Below are 18,964 nucleotides of genomic sequence, written 5' to 3'. Positions count from 1 at the left end.
ATGAATTCCTGGAAGAAATTCTGATTGCATTCCCGAAGGAACCACTTGTGGAACTTCAGAGGAACAATCGGTTGAACACCATAGAGGAAGAAAAAAAATATTTCTGAAGGAACTTTCGAAATCCCATTTCCCGTGAAATTCCTGCCAAATATAATCCAGGAATTCCCTGTAAAGCTCCTGGAGGTATTACCGGAGAATTTCTTGGAAAAACTCCTGGAAGAACTCCCGGAGGAACTCCCACAAGCACTTCCGGAGGAATTTCCACATGGAAGTTCTGAAATAACTCTTAGAGAAGTTTCTAAAGGAATTTTCGAAAAAATATCTGAAGGAATTCCCAGAAGAGTACCAAGAGAAATTAATGCAGAAATTCCCAGATGAAATCCTGAAAGTATTCCCAGATGAATTGCTGAAGAAAATCCCTGCGGATTGTTCCGAAGAAATTTCTGGAAGAACTCTTGGCAGATATCCGAGTAAATTCCGAGTGAAGTCCGGAAGGAATTCTAGTACACTTCCGCCGAAAATCTCCCGAAGAAATTCCTGAAGGAATTCCTGGAGAAGTACCTGAAGAAACTCCCGAAAAAATACCTGTAAGAATTTCTGGGGAAATACTTGGACGAATTCCAGAAGAAATTCATGAAGATATTTCTAGAGGATTTCTTGAAGGATATTCTGAAGTAATTGCGAAAAGAATTCCAGATTGGTATACTAGATGATTTCGCTATTGAATGTTTGGAGGTATTCCCGGAAAATTTCCTGGAAGTAATACCGGAGGAATTAAAGGAAGAGTTCCGAGAGGAATACCCGGAGAAGTTCCTAGAAGAATTTCCGAAGGAATTTCTTATAGATTTACAAGTGAAATTATGGAGCTAAATCGGAGGATTTCGGTCATAAATTTTTAAAGAAACTTCTGGTAGAAGTTTGGGAAGAAATTCCGTATGTATTCTTGACGAAACTCTCGAATGCATGCCTGAAGGAAATGCCGGATTTTTCCTGAAGAAAGAATAGCCGAAGAAATATCTAGAAGTAAATCTTGAAGAGAAGAAAAAAAATCTTCAAGGAATTTCCTCGTGAGTTTCCTAAAAAAAAATTAGTGGGGGGTTTCTAGATAAGGAGGAATTACAATTACATGAGAAGGATTTTCGAACGATTTTCAGAGGAATTTGTGGATAACTTTCCGGAGGAATTCAGAAGTTCCCAGGGAAGTTTCTAGAAGGAATTCAAGGAGAATTTTTGAGCCCGAAATGTTGCGAGTTGTTTTGAACTTTCATATATTATGGATCCTGGATGCCCTAATAAGTTTTGGGAATGTTTTGAATTTCAACCATATATTTCTGTATATGATTGGAACGTAAAGTACACATGTTTGAGGGAATTCATTTCAGTACCCGTTCAATCTTTCCACAATTTAGGAGGGGGCGACGCCCCCCCCCCCCTGCCCCGCTTGGCTACGCCCTTGAGAATGCATGCATAATAGAATTGTTTTTCTGTTATGCGATGCCTATGCACACAAATTTCATCGCTTACCAGTCGCGAAAACGCTTTTTGCGTACAAAAGTGGAGGCGATATATGTGTATTTCTTATCCGACGTTGAACGGCAGTGTATGCGATATGCACGATTTTTATGCGAGTTTGTTCGTTATACATTGCGTTATACATTGTTTGTGATAACAAACTCTGTTTGACAGATAATCCGATTTCGTTTGAGTTTGTTTGCAGGAATATGCGATGTCAACATATGAAGCTGGAATAAACTCGCAAAATAGCCTACTGTGCGGGAAAGCTTATAAATAAACTGATGAGCTTCGCACCACAATGTGATTTTGATGAAATTTGGGTCGGTAAACGATTTTAATCGTACATTCTTATGCGATGTGTAGTTGTCTGGGTCTCGCCCATGCTGCATTCTTCTCTTCCACTAACTGCTCACATTCGCCGTCATACCAGTCGTTTCTCTGATCCGGGGGCACCGTGCCAAGTTCATCGGTTGCGGTGCTACCAATGGCGGATCGAATATCTCTCCAGCCATCTTCAAAAGACGCTGCGCCTGGCTGCTCTTCCGTTGGAAGTGCCACTTCCAGCTGCTGCGCGTATTATTGGGCTAGTCTACCGTCTTGTAGCCGCCCAATGTTAAGCCGCGGCGTCCGACTTCGACGCGTGTTGTACACCGTCGAGAGTTTTGAGCACAGGCATACTGCAACGAGGTAGTGGTCGGATTCAATATTCGCACTGCGGTAAGTGTGGACGTTCGTGATGGCGGAGAAGAATTTACCGTCGATTAGAACGTGGTCGATTTGGTTTTCCGTTTCTTGGTTAGGTGATCTCCATGTGGCCTTGTGGATATTTTTGAGGGGAAAGAAGGTGCTTCGGACTACCATTCCGCGGGAGGCTGCGAAGTTTATGCATCGTTGGCCGTTGTCATTCGATACGGTGTGCAGACTATCCGGTCCGATAACCGGTCTATACCTTTCCTCCCTTCCTACCTGTGCGTTCATGTCACCGATGACGATTTTGACATCCCGCACTGGGCATCCATCGTATGTCTGCTCCAGCTGTGCGTAGAGCGCTTCTTTATCGTCGTCGGGTCTCCCTTCGTGTGGGCAGTGCACGTTGATGATGCTATAGTTGAAGAAACGGCCTTTAATCCTCAGCTTGCACATCCTTGCGTTGATTGGCTGCTACCCAATCACGCGTTGGCGCATCTTACCCAGCACTATGAAGCCGGTTCCCAGCTCGTTGGTGGTGCCACAACTTTGGTAGAAGGTAGCCGCTCGATGCCCGCTTTTCCACACTTTCTGTCCTGTTTAGCAAATCTCCTGCAGCGCCACGACGTCGAAGTTGCGGGGATGTAATTCATCGTAGATCATCATGTCGCAACCTGCGAAACCTAGCGACTTGCAATTCCATGTTACAAGCTTCCAATCGTGATCCATTATTCGTCGCCTAGGTCTTTGCCGATTATATCGAGTCGCATTATCTCTTATATTGTTCGTAATGATTGGTTTTCCATGCGGCTTATTGGGCCTGCGCAAACCTCCTGTCTCGTCGGAGGGCCGTCGTGTTAGGGCTGTTTAGCGTCCCACCTAACACCAGGACTTGAGCTTGTGCGCTTTGAGCGGCACACGGTCGCTTTGGTGGGGCCTACTTGCGGATACATGCAGCTTTTTATAGAGGTTTAACAGGGCCCACTGTCAAACCCCACCACATCCTAGGCAAGCCCCACAACTTGCAGATGGCCTGGGGAGGGATCGTCAAGCCCTTGGACATAGTCCCTGCTGCCCCCTACAATACCAATACTAGACATTAGCTGACTTAGACCGGGAAGCAACCCGACATCAGTTCTGACTTTGACAGAACTGTTGCCCAATATCAACTAGATATTGTCCATTATTATCAATATTATCCAATACTTCGGGAGAGTTCAGAGGATCGTGTGAACTGAAGAAAACAGTAACAATGATGCCTCTAGCTGATAAAATTAGGCTCCATAAGATGATGTCATCCCCACATAAATGATACTAACAATTTCGTAAATTATTCCGGAATAACTACCCAAATTAAAATTATTCTCCGAAGTGTACGTTATATCGGGGAAAAATGTACGCTATATCGAGTGACTTTATATCGAGTGTACGTTATATCGGGGGTACGTTATATCGAAGATTACCTGTACATATTTTCAATGAGATTTGAGGCTTGTTAATTATATCAATGATCAGATTGGAATCTGATCTCATTATTCTCATCCAATAATATCTCATTATTCTCAAATCTGATCTCATTATTCTCATGTTAACTAACAGGTTGACAATGGCAGGTTTTATTCTTCAATAACTGTTTATGCAGATCAACGATTCTGTAACATGACCAAATTCAGAATGTATTTGAACACATTTGGTCTCAGAGAAAGCTCTAGCAGAAGAATCAAATCTAGTTATATGAAGAAATAATTATTTAGTATTTGTATATATGGCTACAATAGTTAAAAACGGACTCTTGCCAGCTTTCATTAGAAAAATGTCGAATCCCAATCCTAGAAAAAGCGAACATTGTTGATTGTATTTCTTTATTACCTATATGTCGAAATTTTTTTTTTTAAAATGCAGAATATTGACTTGACGAGCTTTCATTTTTGTTGAAATGATCAGCTACATCTTTTTTTCAAAGCTAATATTGCTTAAAAAAATATTTTGTTTGAGCTTTACTGGATACAGATTCACAATACAGATTTTTTTTACTTGAAATACAGATATAAAGATTTCCTGATGAAAAAATACAGTTTTAAATGTGGCAACCCTGCCTGTTTGGCTGTGAGGCTCGTTACGTGGATGCTCACTCTGACATTCGACGTTGTGTAAGTAGGCGTACATCTGTTACCATATGAACCTTGAACGACAGACGCATGATTGAGATCTGGGGCTCGGAATCCAGAACATGACCTCAAAAATACCAATAAGTATAAAAAAGAACAAAAACAAAAAGCTAAACAGTGAGAATGGCAAAAACATCGAATCATCAAAGTCTACTAAATCAGCGAAGTCCGGACCTCGGATATGGTCCTATTTTAGCAAACGCCAGCCTGAAGCAACGGCAGTACTGGACGAGCAGTTAAAAAAGAACTCGCACCTTCCTGGACAAATACCCGCTTATTTGAGGAAAAAAAGCCATTCTTTCTTTGAACAAGACTCTTCAGCTCCTTCTTCAACAATTCCAACGACGGATGTGAAGCACTTGGATACGAAAGTAATATCACAGAAGCCCGATCGACCTAATGTCGGCACTCAAAGTATGGAAAATCGATCATTTTTCCAGACATTTTCGGAAGCGCATCAAAACGACTTGAAAGATTGTGCGGAATCTCGTAAAGAACTTGAAGTTCAAATCGATCAGTTGCGTATGATGTCCCAAAAGGAGAGTGCCGGAATTGATGAAATGCAAAGCTTTAGTATATTGCCTTTCCTGACCGTATTTCTGCAATGTTTGTCACTTGAAGGTTCTGGAGGTACATCTAAGGTATTCTGATTTACGTTATGCGCTTGAATTTTGTAATCGACATTTTTATTGCAGAGAGATTTAAATCGAGACCAAGAGGTTGAAGAGATGGACGATGTATTGTCCACTATAGAACATCTGGATTCAACAAGCGCACATAATCGAGAGAAGATTCGAACTTTAAGGGCAAGAAACGAACAGTACAGGACACAAGTCGAAATCATAGAAATCTACGTCCAGAAGTACCGGGAACAGAACAAATTGTTAAAACGTAGATTAGCTAATTTAGTAAATACCAAATCAACGAATGTATAATTGTTGCCAATCCAGTGTAGATCAATTTTCTCACGTTCAAACGATAACATTCCGACGAATGATTGGAAAAACGTGCAGACCGATTACCGAACATTCTCGGCTTGAATCATACGTAACAGGTGTCGTTGCAGGAGAGGTAGAGCAACTTTCTTCTCGCAAATTATCACCAGCAAGCATCCCAGCAGGTTTCAGGTTACTGGTTGGTGTTTTCAACATTTCGCGTCAGCGTGCAACTGCCCGGATCACTTACCCCAGATTGACAGACCTAACTTTCAAAATATTTTTGCTGATGATCTGTGGCATGGACTCTCATGTAAGCAAAATGAAATTCCTGAAAATTATATGATTTAAACAGATAATAGTCGCGTATAAATAGATTCGAAACATTGTGTCTGCTTGTCTGTAGCCGGCGATTGCATGATAACAAGCTCTGAAACTGTAACAAATGAAAGGGAGCGGTCGCTCGGGCGGTGCCTCTGTGACTATCAGATCGTTACTCCGTTTCTCGGCACAACACTCTTTCTTCGCCACTATGGCACTGCTTTGGCCACTTCTCTGAGAAGTAAATATTTTGTTGTGTAAAAGTTGCATGCCGTTCGTTACTGGACTTTGTGTTGATAACTTCGGCACAGCTATACTGAAAAGTGTCGTCAAGTGAACCATTATGTGTGAAATCCCCAATCTGTTCGCAAACGGTGGAAATAAGTAGCAAGTACCCACCACTGCTCCTATCATCCAATTCGAAGTTTTGAGAGGTTTGGGAGTTGTGCGATACCATTGAGGTCTGCAATCAAGCACATAAGGGAAGTAAGTGGGAAGTTATCCTTTTGTTTGGGTTGAAATCATCATCCATTCAGCCTTCGAATGATTATCTGCCAGACGTATCTCAAATTCGAGTTGAAATTCCTTTCGCCTTTCTCGTACAAAAAAGGTGTAATGAAAAAGCTATATGGGTTAATGTGTGTGTTTGTGCACAATTTCAAACTCCGGGCAAAGCGTTGAATAGATGTGTTCAAAAATAAACACTTTACAAGAAACACATTTTTGTCACTCATTCTCATCTGATTTGTTGGCAACCAGTTACGACATACGGGGATTTTTGTAATAAGTATGATGTGTGATTTTTTATTAACATTATCAGAACCGAACGTGAATAAACACTGAAGAAGTTTTCAAGTAGAAAACGAAATACGTATCTGTTGATACAAAAGTGAATATAGCGTAAGTAAATAGAAGAGTGAAGTATTTTAATATTGTCAGAACTGTTTTAGAATGGCTAAAGTCAGGTTTAGTTATATTTAACAATATTTCTGCCAATGCTGTAATCCCATTCGCGTACTGTAACAGGTCACATGGCAAAGAATATGCATCGAATCCAACAGTGTATATACTTCCGGAAATGAGTTACACAGAAAGCGTTCACTTGATTATATGCAAATTTATTGCATCCGAAAGAAGCACCATTCTGTTCCTGTTGCTTTCTGCAAAAAGATATCCTTTGTCCGTACGTACCCTGTGTCTGTACCCAACCCATGTTGGTGCTCAGCTGCCATTGCAACAGCAAGAAGTCATACGAATTGTGGCCCAACATGAGTATTTCCAGCTGGGCAAAAACTAACCTCCGTTTAACCCAAGGTCACTGTGTCGGATTGTCATAGTTCTCCCAGCACAGCAGCGTTGAATTTCTTCATCGTCCTTAAACTCTGGTACTCTGTCTGATACCCACCCATGTGTGCTTGGATGAATCAAATAAACGAGATCCGGAAGCATGCGAATAGGAGTGGGCCGTCGTGATTCTTATTTCTCCGGAAGGAGGCCATTTGTTTGGGCCTACCGCCTTAGTTGTACGGAAGTGGTTGAAAGGAAATGCAGATAACTATTTGAATTTCCGTGGCAAATATCGGCTAGAAGGTGGAAAATGTTGGTTTCCGACAATAGAATGTTGAATTTTGAAAACCTATCCATAATTCATGCTGGAAATGAAACAAGAGGAAGATTTCTTTTTTTGTATGGATTGGGAAAAAATCCATCAATTAAGTTCAAGCAAACGGCGATCTATTAGCACAACAATCATAACGCAGAAGGCCAGACGAAATACATGAAAATTAATGGAATTATTAATTTAACGGTGATGCTTCGCTGAATGCTTACTGTTTCGTATTCATCATAAATACTATTCATATTCTTCAAAACCCCAAAAAAAAATGGTAATAAGCATATTATGCTTAATTTTGTGTTTTTTTTATCAGAACTGGTTTGTTGATTCATTACTTACATAAGGCAATACTTACCTCAAGTATTGAAAAGAACCAACAGCAATGATCTCAATCAATGCACCGATGTCAATATTGGTACCACCAATTGGAGCATTTTGCTGCCAAGATATTGGAACATTTTACTCGCTGGTCCCAGCTACATTACAGTTGGGAGGGGTCGACGTGTTACCGTAGATTTGGTTCTGATGGCGTGGATGATAATGCTTTGCCGATGGGAAGCATTCGTAAAGTTCGTTAAGCTATCTTTGCACATCATTTAGATTTGATTTATTTATTTATTTATTCAGACTAAGGCCGAAGTGGCCTGTGCGGTATATAAGAGTCTTCTCGATTCGGCTCGGTCCATGGCTACACGTCGCCAACCACGCAGTCTACGGAGGGTCCGCAAGTCATCTTCCACCTGATCGATCCACCTTGCCCGCTGCGCACCTCGCCTTCTTGTGCCCGTCGGATCGTTGTCGAGAACCATTTTCACCGGGTTACTGTCCGACATTCTGGCTACGTGCCCGGCCCATCGCAGTCGTCCGATTTTCGCGGTGTGAACGATGGATGGTTCTCCCAGCAGCTGATGCAATTCGTGGTTCATTCGCCTCCTCCACGTACCGTCCGCCATCTGCACCCCACCATAGATGGTACGCAGCACTTTCCTTTCGAAAACTCCAAGTGCGCGTTGGTCCTCCACGAGCATCGTCCAGGTCTCGTGTCCGTAGAGGACTACCGGTCTAATTAGCGTTTTGTAGATTGTCAGTTTGGTACGGCGGCGAACTCTATTCGATCGGAGCGTCTTGCGGAGTCCAAAGTACGTACGATTTCCAGCCACTATGCGTCTCCGAATTTCTCTGCTGGTGTCATTTTCGGCAGTCACCAGTGAGCCCAAGTACACAAATTCTTCTACCACCTCGATTTCGTCACCACCGATGCAAACTCGCGGTGGGTGGCTCACATTGTCTTCTCTTGAACCTCTTCCTATCATGTACTTCGTCTTCGACGTGTTGATGACTAGTCCGATCCGCTTAGCTTCCCTCTTCAGTCTGATGTAGGCTTCCTCCATCTTCTCAAAGTTACGTGCCATAATATCTATGTCGTCGGCGAAACCAAATAGCTGGACGGACTTATTGAAAATTGTACCACTCGTGTTAATCCCTGCTCTTCGTATTACACCTTCCAAATCGATGTTGAATAGCAAACACGAAAGACCATCACCTTGCCGTAACCCTCTGCGGGTTTCGAAGGGACTCGAGAATGCCCCTGAAACTCGAACTACGCACATCACCCGATCCATCGTCGCTTTGATCAACCGTGTCAGTTTATCCGGAAAACCGTGTTCGTGCATTAGCTGCCATAGCTGGTCCCGATCGATTGTATCATATGCGGCTTTGAAGTCGATGAATAGATGATGTGTGGGCACGTTGTATTCGCGGCATTTCTGCAGTACTTGGCGAATGGCAAACACCTGGTCCGTGGTGGAGCGTTCGCCCATAAAACCCGCCTGGTACTGCCCCACGAACTCCCTTGCAGTTGGTGCTAGTCGACGGCATAAAATTTGGGAGAGTACCTTGTAGGCGGCGTTCAGCAATGTGATTGCGCGGTAGTTGCTACAATCCAGCTTATCGCCCTTTTGTAGATGGGACACACGACACCTTCCATCCACTCCTGCGGCAAAACTTCCTCCTCCCAAATCTTGGTAATGACCCAGTGCAGCGCTCTAGCCAGTGCCTCACCACCGTGTTTAAATAGCTCTCCTGGTAGTTGGTCAACCCCAGGGGCTTTGTTGTTCTTGAGCCGGCCAATCTCCTCCTGGATTTCCTGGAGATCCGGAGCCGGTAGAATTATGTCCTGCGCGCGTTCTCCCAGGTCCATCACCATACCGCCATCTTCGTCTGCCACATCGCCATTCAGGTGTTCTTCGTAGTGCTGCCGCCACCTTTGGATCACCTCACGCTCGTTCGTAAGAAGGTTCCCGTTTATGTCCTTACACATATCGGGCTGTGGCACGTAGCCCTTACGTGAACGGTTTAACTTCTCATAGAACTTTCGTGTGTTATTAGCGCGGTACAGTTGCTCCGTTTCTTCACGGTCTCGATCTTCCTGCTGGCGCTTTTTCCTCCGGAAAATCGAGTTTTGTCTGTTCCGCGCCTGTTTATATCGTGCCTCGTTCGCCCTCGTGCGGTGTTGCAGCAATTTTGATACTGATACTGAGATTTGATACTCCGTGATTAAGGCTGCTGTAGCATTCACGGTTTTGTCAATCGTCATTGATCAATTGGTCAACCGTACTTACCAAATCCATCTGAGCTCTGCAAATCAAGCGCTGGACTGGAATCCGGTGGGACATAGTAGCAGAGGAAGACCAAGGGGCATGAGGTGACGTAGCCTCAACAAAGACATAAAGGAAGTCGACCGGAATCTTACCTGGGCCTAGATCAAGGCTAAAGCGAGCAGCTTCCCAGGAAGGATAATTTTTACATTGGTTGGCCTTATGTCCCTGAGAGGTGCTCAGAACACATTAGTGAGTGAGATACATTCCGAAGGGTTTTTTTTAAAGAATTTGTAAAGGATTTACGAAAGATTCCCAAAGAATTCCTTAACCGACACCTTCAGACAACCGACACCTTAAGCTATTTTACAACTCCTCAACCTCGGAGACGAGCCAGCCTCGGGCTGAAAGTCTCCTTAATAAAGACACAAAAAAAAACTCCTCAACCTATGAAGCAATTTCCCGGTCTACAAAATTCATACAAGCTAGATTTGGCCCTTTATGTATCAGTCCATGAGGTCTCACGACAATATTTCTCGATAGAATTTGTTTTCTGATGAAAACGCGAACAGTCCTTTTTTAAGCCGAACCAGCTGGGGTGCGGGTAAGATCGACACCCTGTGAGGGTGACAACCGACACACCAAGTCGGAATAGAATCTAACATCAAAACAATTTCAAATGAAATTACAACATAATTGAAACTGTTTATTAACAGTCTTTCAGATATTCATGCAAAAGGTGCAAAACGACTTGGCGAGCGTGGTGCGTATCCGAGGATGGAGAGATGCGGCCTCGAACCGTGTATTGTGGCGTCAAATTGTTGATTCAGTGTTATCTGTTTAGATGTAAACTAAATAAATGAAAATAGATATTTATGCTTGAAATTAATGTTTAGTGGTCACTCATAAACGATGGTTGAACAAAATTGTATATAATTGTATCATATTTTCTTTGGTTTCTTCAATGGTTTGGATAAAACATATGTAAAGTATAACAATGTTAGTAACAAATCTACTATTTAATTTAAATATTGATCCACATTTCAATTTGTATTATTTTGAAAAGTTGTTTATAACAGTGATTCAAAATTGAAAGCGTATGGTGCAGTAATGACAAGCAGGGTTTCAACTTTTCGTTTCAATGAGACCAAAGCAAGCGTTTCTCGGGCCAAGGGAGAATCTTTTTTCGTTGTTTATTTTCAGGATCATCTTTCGCCCATTAATCTTTCTCTACAATTAGCCTTGGATGATAAACAAAAATCTTGCCTATTAGATGAAAATCCTTTTTCGTTTCATCACTTTTACCCACTCACTCACTTTTCGCGAGAATTATCGCAAAACAATTACAAAATTGTATGGCCGCGCCGGGATTCGAACCCAGAATAGTAACAATAATAGCCGTAGGGATGCGCTTACTCTAGCTACATCACCACGTTATCTGTATGAAAGCATCTGTATTATCTACATACATTTCCAAAACCCTAAATCTGGCGTAATAGTTTTCGTACAGTGCCGAAAATCAAATTATGATTGTTCAGCATAACTAAGCAAACGATCTACCATTATTTTAGCCCCATACGCGTTATGGTTCTTTCATCTCGTGCTCTTGAAAAAAATATTGGAAAAGCATGTGGTTTACAATGGCCGATTTCTGGCTTCATTCTATAATCACCTTAAGTTATTTGTTTTACATAAGCTACTACCATTTGCATTGAAGATGCCACGAAAAGACTCGAATATGAACGAAAAAGAGTACCTAAACCAACGTTTGGCGGCAATCGAAGTGAGCGAAAAATGGTTATCACTCTCCGGGCTGTTTTTCTTTCCCGAAAAGCGATTTCTCCCCGAAAATGTTCGTGAGGGAGCATCCTGTGCTCCTGAGATTGAGTGAGCGATACGAACCCTGGATGACAAGAAATTGAAATGGCCGGTTTCATAGGTAACAAGCTCCATGTTAAAACTTTTAAAAGGGGTGAAAATGGATCACGAAAGTACAACACTTTCTTTTTTTGCACTTTTGTTATTCGACCTGCAGATTATCCTTGATGACTTAATGATCCCCTAGACCTGTCAACGATGATTATACATAGCATAATCAATCTCTGACTATCTCCGGGTCTATTCTCCGGGTCTTAGTACCTCGTTTATCAAATACTTGAATTACATTATGCGAATGATTTTGTGATTCGAAGGCAGGTGTTACCCCAATTGCTAACATAATGATGTTGAGCTATATGTGGACGTTAATAATTAGGAAAGTAAACTATTTTTCCAACATAAACGAAATGATGTTCAATTTTAGATCATTGATGAATTACATTCTAAAAATCAACAAATTATTGTCGAAAAAGCTTATTCACCGATACCAAAATTTTAGATAACTCATCTCGTCAATGAAGATCAATGTTATTTTTGGTTTATTTCGACTGCAATTCTTCTCCGCCAGTTACAAAATGGCTAAAAAAAATCCAAGAAATCGAAAGATCATTCAAAATGCGTCAGCATTCTGTCAGATAATCACCTGAAATCAGAGATCTGAAGTGCTGTCGATTTTACCCGCAGTGTCGGTCTTACCCATAATTCCCCTACGAGGGAATTTCTCGTTGTCAGCTCATTCGGCGGAGAAGCTGAAGAGGAAACTTTTCCAGATTGCGAGTGATGAAGAGTGAGAAATGAGATGCGAATAGGCAGAATTTGGTGTTGGGAGGAATAAGGATTTCAAACAATTAAGGAGCATTGCATAAAAAAATAAATAGTTTTTTTTTAAACTTTATTAAAGTGTTTTTAATAAATAGGTAAAGTTGAATGTGACAAATGAGAGATGAGAAGTTAAAAGAAAAGTATGAAAAGTGAGAAATATTAAGTGAGAAGTGAGAAAAAAGTTAGTTTGGAAAAGTGAAAAGTGAGAGGTTAAATGTGAAAAGTGATAAATGAAATTAGACAAGTGAACATTGAGAAGAGAGAAGTGGAAAATAAGAAGTGAGAAATGAGAAGTAGGGGATGAGATATGACAAAAGGAAAATAAGAAGGAGGAAATGAGAGATGAAAAATAAGAACCGAGAAGTGAGGAATTTCAAGTGAGATTTGATAATTCAGAAGTGAGAAGTGATGAAAAGGACGTTTGACGTGAGAAATAATTCAATATTTACTTTTTTTTTATTCTGTCTCTCTCCTTTCTTAATCCCTATTACTTCTTCTTTCTTACTTTTTCCTTTCTTCTTCTTGCTTTCTTCTTTTTCTTTCTTCTTTATTTCTTTACTTCTTCGTTCTTCTTCTTTCTTTCTTCTATCCTTTTTTCTTCTTTCTTCCTTCTACCCTTCTTTTTTCTTTTTTCTCGCATCTTTCTTTCTACTTCTTCTTTATTTTTTTTTATTTCTTCTCTCTTTCTTTTTTTTCTTGTTTCTTATTTCTTAGACGTTACCTTCTGTTTTCCTCTCTACTTTTTCGTTCTTCCTTCTTTCTACCTTGTTCGTTCTTCTATATATTCCCTTCTTCCTTCTGTCTCACTATTCACTTTTAAACTTTTGCTCCTCACTTCTCAAACTGTACTTCTCACTCCTCATTTCTTACTTTCTAGTCATCACATCCCAAATCTCACTGCTCACCACTCAATTCTCATTTCTTATTTCTTACTTCTCATTTTGACGTAGGACTACGTCTGTCTTTTCTTCATTGGCGTACACTTTGCGATTGCGAAAATCGGAGATCGTTACGAACATATGATAAACTTTGAACGTTAATATCTCAGACGCTTTTCGATGGATTGCCAATATTTTTGGACAGGACAATCCGATCAAGGATGAGTCAACACTACATTGTATTGTTTCAAAAATACAAATTTTCAACTATTTATTATTGAAATTAGCAAACAGTTTAGAAATAGTAAAACAACAAGTTCCGTACATGCAAAATCAAGCAACTTGTTGGTTTGGATCTAATCCTCGGTTCGAACAAGTTCTCACGCAGAGCGGACGCAGTGGAGCGGACACAGTAGTACGAAGACGCTGGTAGAATTTTCAGCGGAAAACCATTGCATTGCTGTAGATCATTCAACCTTAACAAACCGGCATTTTAAGTGAAGAAAGGGTGAACACAAAAATGGCGACCAGTGGCGATGCTGAAAATGTCTTACCGAAAAGTCATCCAATGGCCGTTGAACAATAGCTGAACGAAGTGAAATTTCAACGCAAGGTTCCGACGAGCGTTTGGTTGCAGTTAGTTATTGGAAAAGCGCATTTTGGAAAAAAATGGTTCATCCATTGGAACAAATTTATTGTCTCATCTTCCTCCGACGCGCACTTGTGATTGTGCTACCGACGGACAACGTTCTGTCGTCGCAAAACAGTTAAGTTTTGTCCTTTGAAGAAAATTAATCACTGATCAACCTTCTTTTGTATGAAATAGTGGACCTCATTTTATTCCCAATGACTTACATAAACAAAACCAAAGAATCTTGCCAGAAAAGTTCACTTTCTGTTGACGAAACCAAATCGATAAAAACGCAACTTTAGAGGAACATTTTTACTGCAACTACCCATCGGCCCTCCTTAGCCGTGCGGTAAGACGCGCGGCTACAAAGCAAGACCATGCTGAGGGTTGCTGGGTTCGATTCCCGGTGCCGGTCTAGACAATTTTCGGATTGGAAATTGTCTCGACTTCCCTGGGCATAAAAGTATCATCGTGTTAGCCTCATGATATACGAATGCAGAAATGGTAATTTGGCTCAGGAACCTCGCAGCTAATAACTATGGAAGTGCTTAATGAACACTAAGCTGCGAGGCGGCTCTGTCCCAGTGAGGGATGTAATGCCAACGAAGAAGAAGAAGACCCACCGACAATAGACGCCAAGCGATTATGTTTTGCACTATGAACTCTTTTCGACAAAACGTATTTTGAATCATCAACAGCTCAAAATCAAATTAAGAATCTTTCGAGAAAATTTTACAGGATGCTTTGAATTATACGTCGAGACCTGTAGAATCCCGATCAAAATGGAGTAAGTTAGATTTTAGCTTACGTAGGAATATAGAACATGCGACTCACCTTTTGGACTCATCCCAGGGGCAACCTAGCTTTCCAAGCCGAGTGGAAATTTCTACGTTGGGAGAAGGGCTTCTCCTTTCTGCCGCCTGCCGCTGTAACCGTGTCACTCCGTGTAGAATCACTAGTTACTATTACGGGTTTTTCATTCTGCGAAACCCAAACGAGATAAACAAGACATAAACTGAGTTGCTACGTTTAGACTTACATTACCTGAACGTATGTCTTGATTTCATTTTCTTTGTTTATAATTTTGTAAGATGCTTGAATCCCGTAGCCTAAGCATAGTGTAAACAACTAAAAGAGATGCTAAGCGCTATGTTCGCATTATACGACAATAAGTACACGTTCCTCGAAAGTTATTGAAATATGGATTGTAAAATGATGATGGGTAATAATTTATAATGATGATCATCAAAAAAATTATGATTATTTTAATGCAGGACGTGTGGGTACCTGCTCAAGACAATGAAAGTCTGAAAAAAAATGTGACGAATATAATGCAGGACGTGTGGGTACCTGCTCAAAAGAGTAAAATAGAAAATAACTTATATTAATGCAGGACGCGTGGGTACCTGTTCAAGACAATGAATGTCAAAAAAAAAAAAAAAAGAAGAGCTCCAATCTAATGCAGGACGTGTGGGTACCTGCTAAAACAAAATCAAACATGGCGGTAAAGCGGGACAAGTAAGCACCTGAACAGGCACAAAAAAAAGGGGAAATATATACCATAAAAAAATTAAATTAAAAAATAACGTTAAGACACCGTGAAGTAAGCGTTGTGTAATTAATTTATTACAGATAAAACAGCACGAACACGGGATCAAAAGCGGAAGGCAAAAGACTTGGCACGTGAATTGGCAGAGGAAAAAGCCAAAAATGCAACTTTGATGGAAGCTCTTGAACGTAGTCTTCAAAACGTAGATAATCCGGAAATTGAGTTTAATGCGGACAATAAAATGAGCAGCACTCGTCAAGCACCGACATCAAATTTTGAAGAGTCAAAATTTTTCTCGTCAATGAACCAACTCTCAATCGCTTCCATTAACGTACCGGAGTGCAAAGCGGCGGACGGAGAAGATATTCACCGTCAAACATACGAAATGTGGAAGGATTTGCTTGTGGATTCGCTTAAACTAGCAGGAATTGATGACGAGTCCACCAAATTCACCGTATTCAAGGTTAAGGCTGGATCAAGGTTACTCGAGATTTACAGGAACACTAAATCTCAAGATGATACGCCAGATGAAGTCACGGAACCCTTCTCAAACGCAATGCAACGGCTCAAGACATATTTCGGTTCCGGGTCAGACGTAATGTTAATGCGACGTCGGTTGGCATTACTGAGTCAAAAACCTGAAGAAACGGATCTAAACTTCATAACTCGAGTGGGATCGATAGCTCGTCTATGCGAATTTGATGGCAACAAGGAATTTGAGGAGATTGCATCCACGGTTGCGGAACACGCAAGGAGCCGAGAAGTTCGCACAACGGCCTTGAAAATGCTTAGCCGCAAATGTACTTACATTGATCTCGTGGACAAAGTGCGTGAAATTGAAACCATTAGACTTAATGAGGAATATGTGATGCGCCGCAATAGTCATGCTGAACCAGCTTTGGTTGCTCCGGTACAGTCCGTTTCAAGTTGGGATACTTCGCGTCAACAAAGATACCCTGGTAATTTTGCTTCTCGAGGATTGCGCGCCGGTGGATTTCAACGTGGAAATGCATGGCGTCGCGGAGCATGGCGTAATAATAGAGGAAGGCAATCGTATACAGCAGGCAGTTTCCAAACATATCAGCCGAGAAGTGGTGGGCCTGTACGTGGTGAAAGATGCTGGCGTTGCGGCGGGGTGTACCATTCAGCAGACGACTGTAATATCAAGGACAAACGGTGCAACAAATGTGGACGTATTGGGCACATTCAAAGGGTATGTTCATACCCTGAGACACTAAAGCGCCATACAGATGATGTTCCAGATACGGTTCCGAACAAAATCGCTGCTATTGAACAACCAGATGACCTGAAAGACGAGCAACGGGTAAGTGAAAATGATGAGAAGTAATTATCTACAATACAATATTATTACCCTATACACATGAATTGAATTTCAAAAAACGTCATATCTCGTATAGACTAATACATTTAACTACATAAGCTTTATAAGAAAAGATCTGCTAAAATTTAAAAAAAAGCAGGAATTTGGTAACTGAAAAAAAGTTGAATAAGCATTTAAATGTTATATACATAAATATGTAAGAAAAAAAGAAAGGAAATAAATTTAACGTTCAAATAATATATCTATTACGTATAATAGGAAAGAAAATCGTTGTCGTGTACCACCAATCCAGTCGCGGTTCCTTCCAGAGCGACAAATACTCCGAAGAAAGCCGATCTGTACCATTCGAAATCTGAGACATCATATTCTGTTATTGTCCATCAGGCGACGGACATTCAAGCGTCTAACGTATTCCGCAATGAATTTCTGCAAGGTGACGAAAGGCAAAATAATAAAGTAAGTAGTGGTTCGAGGTCAATTATGAATAGTGTTGATAATAATATAAAAAAAAAATTGTAGATCGAAAAACCATGTTCCGGTTCAATGAATGCAATCACTTGTTCATCAAGTAAATCAAGCGAGAACGGTTTCGTCACAGCTTCTGTTGCTGGGTTGCAGTGCTCGTTTTTGATAGACTCGGGGGCCGAAGTGAATACGTTTACTTCAGAACTGTTCAAGAAACTTCTTTCAGAACCTCAATATAAAAACGAAGTATTCAATGTGAATTACGAAACGGATCGACCACTGAAAGCCTACGCTACGACAGGAATGATTGATGTGCTAGCGACTTTCCACGCATATTTGCATATTTCAGACAGTAGACCGACGCTGTTAGAGAAATTCTATGTGGTCAAGGAATGTAAAGCCCTTTTGAGCAGAGCTACGGCTTGTAGATACAGTGTCTTAATGTTGGGATTGAAAGTACCTATTCAACCGTACTGTTCCGGAAAGGACTGGGTGTTACATGCAGGAGAAATCGCGGTAATCTGTTCGAATGAGGCATTTCCGAAGTTCAATGTTCCTCCCGTTAAAATATATTATGACACGACAAGACCTCCATGCCGAAATATTTTTGTTAATGTGCCCTTGGCAGTAAAACCACTAGTAGAGAAACGACTGCAAGAGTTAACTTCAGCTGACATCATCGAACGAGTAATAGATGGTATGGATACCTCATTTTGCTCTTCGATGATAGTGGTTCCAAAAGGAAAGAACGACATACGCTTGGTAATAGATTTGAGAGGACCAAATCGTTATATTCATCGCAACCCGTTCGCTATGCCAACCCTAGAGAAAATTCTAGCGGAACTCGACGGCGCAACATGGTTTTCCACTATAGATCTGGCGAATGCCTTTTTTCATATTGAGCTACATCCCGAATCCAGGCACCTCACAAACTTTTTCACAGAATACGGAATGTTTCGATGCGTGAGACTACCCTTTGGATTGTGCAACGCCCCAGATCTATTTCAAGAAACGTTGCAGCGAAAAGTACTAGGGGATTGCAGAGGATGCCGTAATTTTTTGGACGATGTACTTGTATTTGGAAGCACTAAAGAGCAGCATGATGCGAATCTTGCAGAGGTTCTCGCAAGGCTAGCAAATCATAACGTAAAGTTAAACGACGAAAAATGCGTGTTCGGCAGCCAGTTCGTAAAGTTCATAGGATTTACGCTATCACCGGATGGATGGCAAGTGCATGAAGAGAAGGTTGCAGCAATAAAAGAATTCAGGAAACCCAAAAATTGCTCCGAAGTGAAAAGTTTCTTGGGTCTAATAACTTTCGTGGATAAATTCATTATCCACAGGGCAGACAAAACTGAATATTTGCGAGCGCTAGCAGCTTCTGATGTATTCTACTGGACCACAAATGAAGAAAATGAATTCACATTTCTGAAGGAGAACGCACTAAAGAATATCAAACGACTAGGATACTATAACCAAAGCGACGAAACAGAACTCTTCGTGGATGCTTCGCCAATCGGACTTGGGGCTGTTCTTATTCAATATGACACGACAACTAATA

The 18,964-nt window shown here is 41.1% G+C and overlaps 2 protein-coding genes across 2 annotated transcripts; both read left to right on the top strand.

Moving 5' to 3' along the window:
- The first annotated feature begins 4,369 nt into the window (after positions 1-4,369).
- LOC134216567 (uncharacterized) lies at positions 4,370-5,594 on the top strand. The gene is made up of 2 exons (XM_062695431.1): positions 4,370-5,011; positions 5,066-5,594. The coding sequence occupies exons 1-2, from the start codon at positions 4,433-4,435 to the stop codon at positions 5,303-5,305; spliced, it is 819 nt and encodes a 272-aa protein (XP_062551415.1). The 5' UTR covers positions 4,370-4,432; the 3' UTR covers positions 5,306-5,594.
- A 9,751-nt stretch (positions 5,595-15,345) lies between these two features.
- LOC134216566 (uncharacterized) lies at positions 15,346-16,970 on the top strand. Its single transcript, XM_062695430.1, has 2 exons — positions 15,346-15,565; positions 15,680-16,970. Exon 2 carries the CDS (start codon positions 15,769-15,771, stop codon positions 16,942-16,944), a length of 1,176 nt encoding a protein of 391 aa, XP_062551414.1. The 5' UTR covers positions 15,346-15,565; positions 15,680-15,768; the 3' UTR covers positions 16,945-16,970.
- The last annotated feature ends 1,994 nt before the right edge of the window (positions 16,971-18,964 follow it).

The sequence above is a fragment of the Armigeres subalbatus genome, chromosome 2, assembly GCF_024139115.2.
Source record: "Armigeres subalbatus isolate Guangzhou_Male chromosome 2, GZ_Asu_2, whole genome shotgun sequence".
Lineage (NCBI taxonomy): Eukaryota > Metazoa > Arthropoda > Insecta > Diptera > Culicidae > Armigeres > Armigeres subalbatus.
The sequence above is the reverse complement of the archived record's forward strand: the minus strand, read 5'-3'. Positions and strand labels throughout refer to the sequence as shown.